The sequence below is a fragment of the Protomyctophum bolini genome, assembly GCF_963924005.1.
Source record: "Protomyctophum bolini genome assembly, chromosome: 4".
NCBI classification, from domain to species: Eukaryota; Metazoa; Chordata; class Actinopteri; order Myctophiformes; family Myctophidae; genus Protomyctophum; species Protomyctophum bolini.
Genome location: NC_137865.1, coordinates 9,380,536 through 9,387,025, shown reverse-complemented (window position 1 = coordinate 9,387,025; position 6,490 = coordinate 9,380,536). Strand labels below are relative to the sequence as shown.

Genomic DNA, 6,490 nt, shown 5'->3' with positions numbered 1-6,490 from the left:
ATACTAGTATTAGTACTATTTTTTAAAAATATTTTAGTCTTTTGTCTACATTTGAAAAGTTTACTTTTTACTGGCCTTTCTTTCTGTCTGTCTTTCTTTCTTTCCACAGGTAAAGGAATAAGGAGGACCTAGCAGACACCAGTAGGCCAACACACACACACACACACACACACACACACACACACACACACACACACAGTGTTTCAGAGGACAGCCATGCTACCTCTGCAGTGTGCCACTGCCACCCTGTGGCACCTGTCCGAGGTGGACGACAGTCTGACGAGCCTGCAGTGGCTCCAGGACTTTGTTGTCGGTGCCAACAGCGGAGGCCCCCAGCCAGGCGGAGGTCCTGGCCGGGAGCCTCTGCTGTCCGGCCACCGTCACCAACCACCACCTTCCCTCTCCGTCCCGGTGGCTTTGTCCCCTCTGGCCGGGGACATGGCGTCCGTGGGCATTCCCCCGACCCCGGTCCTGCCCACACCAGTCGTGGTGATGCACGGCCACTGCCCCGGTGGGGTGGATGCCGGTGAGAAGCCGACCCAGACCTGTTCCACGCTGCTCTTCATGGCCATACAGTGCAGCGAGAGTGGAAAGCTCACACTGTCCGCTATTTACGAGTGGTTCAGAGTGAATTTCTCCTACTACCGCTGCACCGCTAGCACAACCTGGAATGCCACCATCCGGCACACTCTGTCCACGAACAAGGGCTTCATCAAGCTCCCGAAGGAGAAAGGCGAGTCGGGAAAGGGGCGCTTCTGGACGGTTGACCCGCAGCATGTCCAGATCGACCTCCAGTCCGGCTCGCAGCAGCTCCCCAGGCACTCTGATGAAGTCACTTGCGCGGAACGGAATCTGCCGAGCCAGGCGGTCAGTGGGCGCAAGAGGAAGCGGTCACAAGCCTCTCCAACTAGCCTGGCCAAGGTCACTCGTCGCTCGACTCTCTCTAGCTCTCAGCTGCTTCGTGGAGACGAACAGAAAGAGCTGGAGTCGGTCAAGGAGCACTTTGACTTGGGCGCCCTCGTGAAGTGGGCCTCGAAGGAGCCCAGTGCAGACAGCGGGGAGCCATTGTCTGGACTGAGCCCCACACACCCTCCTGTCCAGTACCAGCTTATGGAGCTCTGCAATGTGGATAGCTCTGCTGTGCCTGTGCCTCCTTCCCCTCCTAGCTGTGACTTGGATTGGCTCCCACAGAGTCAGTGCACCATCCCCACACTGGATGACCTGGTGCCTGACTTTGACTGGGTCGCCGCCCTCGATTCAGTCTTGAGCGTGGAGTGGAGCCAGGACAGCGGGGAGCCACTTAGCTCTGTCCCCCCAGAGGAGGTTGCGATGGTGAACTTCAACCCGATGTTCTGCCTCAATTCTCTCTTCCCCGGGGAGCTGATTCTGGACAGTGGGGAGCTGCTGAGTCCCATCTTCTAAGAGGAGTACCCTGGCTGGCTAGTTGAGTTGAGGCTTGCTGGAGTTTTCCTCATTGATGTCCTGCGGCCTGCGGGCATGTAGGGTCTGAGGTCAGCGTGTCATGATAGGATTGGGTTGGCGTCCGCCAGGGCTTGTCCACACACCGGTGGGCCTGCGCACCTCGCCTCTGGGGCCCAATGCTGCTAAATTTAAGTTAGTTTAAGTTAGCTTAACCCATTTTGGGATGGAACCCCTTTTGGTGTTTTAAAGCATTATGTTATACTTTAGCTATTGAAAAATAGTAGATCTACAAGCTCATAGCTATTTCTTTTTTTAAATCATGAAAATGTGCCTTAAATCTTTGAATATATATATATTATTACAGAGTGAACATTTTAGCTCAACTCTTTGCTTCTGGGGGGGTCCCTGGAACAACATATTTGCAGATGGGGGCAGAGGCATATTACATATAATTTCTGGGGTCCTTGACATGAAATATTGAGCACCACTGATACAGAAACATATGGTTTTTCAGAGAACTGTCAGGATTTTGAAGTCGTCAGGCCTAAATGGCTTAAACAGGTAAGTAAGAACCTACATACAGACACTTGTACGTCTGTCTATCGTGGACCACGGAGGTGTTTCCCCCGACTGGAGGTCCCCCCAGTCGAAGTCGGTCAGTCGAGCCTCACTCCTGATTGCTCCTGGTGCGCATGGACGTGATTCCAGAAAGGTTTGTTTGAAATATCCTGAGGTAAGAACATTTACTTTAGTTACTTTATATGGTTTAAACGTGTTAACATGTCTGGCTGTTGTGTACCACAGGAGTTTCCCGGCACTGGAGGCGGAAGCCTCAGTCGATGTTGGTCAGTCGAGCCTTGCTCCTGATCGCTCCTGGTGCGCGTGGATGTGCTTCCAGAAAGGGGGGTGACTAATGCAAACGACAACGAAAAAATGTATACTGTCTGTCTGTACCACACAGGAGTTTCCCTGAACTGGAGGTGGAGGTCCCCCCAGTTGATGTTGGTCCGTTGAGCCTTGCTCCTGATCGCTCCTGGTGCGCGTGGACGCGCTTCCAGAAAGGGGAGCGACTAATGCAAACAAGGAAAAAAATATTCTGTCTGTCTGTACCACACAGGAGTTTCCCCAAACTGGAGGTGGAGGTCCCCCCCAGTCGATGTTTGTCAGGCGAGTTTTGCGCCTGATTGCTCCTGGTGCGTGTGGATGTGCTTCCAGAAAGGGGGGTGACTAATGCAAACTACAACGAAAAGAATATTCTGTCTTACTCTGTACCACACAGGAGTTTCCCCGAACTGGAGGTGGAGGTCCCCCCACTCGATGTTTGTCAGTCGAGCCTTGCTCCTGGTGCGCGTGGACGTGCTTCCAGAAAGGGGGGCGACTAATGCTAACAACAACAATATTCTGTCTGTCTGTACCACACAGGAGTTTCCCCGAGGCGGAGGTGGAGGTCCCCCCAGTCGATGTGTGTCAGTCGAGCCTCACTCCTGATCGCTCCTGGTGCGCGTGGATGTGCTTCCAGAAAGGGGGGCAACTAATGCAAACAACAACGACAAGATATACTGGCCGTCTGTCTGTACCACACAGGAGTTTCCCCCGAACTGGAGGTGGAGGTCCCCCCAGTCGATGTGTGTCAGTCGAGCCTCGCTCCTGATCGCTCCTGGTGCGCGTGGACGCGCTTCCAGAAATGGGGACGACTACTGTAGGCATAGGCCTACTGTGTTTGTTTTAAATAACCTGAGGTAAGCAGTAAAGCACATTACTTTATTCTGTTACTTTATAGAGTTTAACATCAAATTGTCATTAGCATGGTAGTACAAGATTATGGTACAATGTAAAAAAAAAAAAAACTACAGAAATATATATACATAAATCAATTTCCTTATGTCTATACTGTATATCTATATTTTGTGTGTATACAGTATATCACGCAGACACAACATTATGGGGCGTCTGGGTGTTGTGAGGCAAAACGCTTCCCCACCACCGCAGAGGCCTGGGTTCAATACCCAGTAGCAGCAGCGGTGCATTCAGCTTGGCTGGGCGCTCCAACAAACACAATTGGCCGTGTTTGCGGGTGGGAAGCTGGTGAGGATCAAGTGATCATGTCCTTTTTGCTGCACTGCAGATGCATATCAAGGTTATTATAGTTCTGAATACTTAATTGGTTTGTATTTACTTTTGACTTCTTTTCAGTTTAGTTGTAATTTGTTTTTTTTAAAGTGGGTTTGCTAGATCTCTTTTTTTTCCCCTGCTGACTGAATAACGCTGCATTGTTGATGACTCTGTTTAGTTTTACTTACTTGGTTTGTATTTAGTTTTGACTTTTCAGTTTAGTTGTAATTAGTTTTTAAAGTGGGTTTGCTAGATTATTTTATTTATTTTTAATGCTGACTGGATAATGCTGCCTTGTTGATGATTAATTAATTTAATTCGTTTTTAATGTTTGCTTGCTAGTTTTGAATTTGTCAACTGACTACCGGTAGCTGCCTTTGCTAGTCCTTACTGAGTTAGTTACATAGCCGCTCGCTAGCGAGCCTGGCTCTTTACCCGACTGATAACAAACACCTACGACTCCAGAAATCCTGGGATCATATTTGTCAGGGCTGGGAGATGAAAGGGTTCTAGTTTTGTTCTTTTGCTCATTTAATTTACCTATAATAACCTTGATGCATGTAGTAGTTTATACCTCCACTGCGAGTGGAGGTGGCAGCAACAGGGACTCTAGGATACTTGGGGACAATTGGGAATTTGCAACGACTAAATTGGGTTCTCCTCTCATGGATTGTCACCTTGCCGTGGTGGAGGAGCTTGTGTTATTCCTGTGACCCAGAGGGCTAAACTGGCATGGTCCAACCATGCCAGACGGCTCACAAGGGTAGGGATACAGACTAAGGACAATCCAACAATTCATAGCCCTCCTTATTGAGGGTTGGGAAAGACATTAACAACTGTCCCTTTTTTAAAAACGAGCATGTTGCAGAAATCATCACAAAATCAAAGCACTCAAGTCCAGACATCCAAGGAGATGCCAGCCACAACACAACCATGCTAGTATCCCCACCTAGGAAGCCTTGAGCATGAAATGGAACCTCCTGGACCCAAAAGAAACCATCAAAGACTGTATGAATGTAAGGACTATTATCTAAACTAATGTCATCCAAAATTCAAATATGTTTTTCAAAATGGTAAAATAAGGCAAAGTAGTTTAGGGATAAGGGTTTAGCATGGACGAAAATAGAGCTCCCTGTGCCTTAGAATTCTGCACTTGGGAGTCTAGCAGTACTGATTTGTCATACACTCTACTATGCTGCAGTGTTTTCGGCAGCACATTTAGTTTTAATCATAGTCTCTTGAATAGTTTTCATTTAGTTTTAGTCACCTGGAATGTTTTGGTGTTAGTCGACTAAAATATATATATATTTTTTTAAGTATTTTGGTGTGCCTTGATGCCATCTTTACACTTGCTGAGCCCGCGGCGCGTTGTGAGCTTGTAGATCTCCTATTTTCAGCATGCAACTAATTTTTTGTTGACGAAATTGACATTTTCTTCCTCTGTCTGTTGTGCTCAAACATCCAGGCTCCTCAGTTCTCTCAAGGTTGATGGCTGAAAGACGCTGCTTAGAGCTCATCTGGACGGAGAGATCCCACACCTACCAGACGGGTCATCATCATCACACACTGACTTGGTGACTACACACTGGGTACCTTCTGTAGAGTCCTACTAGTAGACAGAGGTCATCATCACACATGTTGCTCAGCCAACTGCAAAATTAGGCTTCGTCTCATTCAATGTGCTGTGATTCATGCATTTGTGAGTCCTAATTTGTATTGCGTGTTAAACCCAGGGTACAGTGATGTTTATTATGTAAAAGCCTAATGAGTTCGGGTGTTTTTTGCATTTTCACGTCAAGGACCCCCAAAATGATATGTACTTGGCTCCCGTCCCCCATCTGAAAATGTGTTGTTCCAGGGACCCCCCAGAAGCAAATATTTGAGTTAAAAACGTTTGCTCTGAAATACCATATTCAAAGATTTGCACCACATTTTCACGATTTTTCAAAAATAGCAGACCTACAAGCTCGTAGTGTGGCACTCGGTGCCGCTCTATGAGCTTGTGGATATACTATTTTTCAATAATGGTTAACACCAAAAGGGGTTCCTGCCCAGAATGGGTTAAAGAAAGGACTTTTCTTCATTATTCTTTTGGTTCAATGAACAATAGGCTCAATCAAGTTATGCAACAATCTGAAGGTTCAATGTAATTTTGTATAGACTTAAGTTTTATTTTTGCTTAGCTACTCCGTCAGTTGTGAGTTTGTACTCCTCCTGCTCCTCCTGCACAAGCCAACTAATGGGGAGCTGTTGCTGGGAGGTGGGAATGTGAACAGTGATGGGAGAAGAGCTCTTCTCAAGACGTAACAACAGGATTGTCACCTGTCACCCCAGTTTTTACTCCTGCCACAGATGGGGGGCACACACACCCACTAAGACATGTTCTGACAGAGGTCAATCATCACACACTGTACAGTGTGTACATTATACAGATTCCCTCCTAATCAAGTACTCCATACATTGTGCAACTGAGAAACATTACCGTAGATTTGATCCCCCGTTTCCCAAGTACTCTTGGGAGATGATTTGCCAGGATATATATATATTTTTTTAAATGTTTTATAATGCATTTATTCACAGTGGAAACATTCTAACATCTCAATTGTTAAACATTAATTGTCCAGTGAAGTTTCGTTAGATTTTTTTCCCCCTTTGAGCTGCCCAACAGACACAAAGTAAAAACACATGCAAGTATACTGAGAAAAATAATATGTGTAAAGGAGGGGTGATGGATTCAATGCATATCCGTTCAACTTCCGTAACGTAATGACGTTTACTACTAACCTGTGTAGGTATAGATGCAAAATAATCCATGTGGGGTTGCCAGACTTTCAAAATAACCTGTCAATTAATGTAATGAATTTAATGTTTAATCTAGAGGGGTGTATTCATTTAACAAATATGAAATGGAAAGAAGGCTTCCTATGTATTGTCATACATTTCTTAGAGTTATCAA

At 46.4% G+C, this 6,490-nt stretch overlaps 1 protein-coding gene across 1 annotated transcript; it reads left to right on the top strand.

Moving 5' to 3' along the window:
• Positions 1-216: 216 nt before the first annotated feature.
• LOC308314426 (forkhead box protein J1-A-like) lies at positions 217-1,422 on the top strand (the record flags this gene model as incomplete). Its single annotated transcript, XM_080762057.1, has 1 exon — positions 217-1,422. One exon carries the CDS (start codon positions 217-219, stop codon positions 1,420-1,422), a length of 1,206 nt encoding a protein of 401 aa, XP_080618183.1.
• Between the last annotated feature and the right edge of the window lie 5,068 nt (positions 1,423-6,490).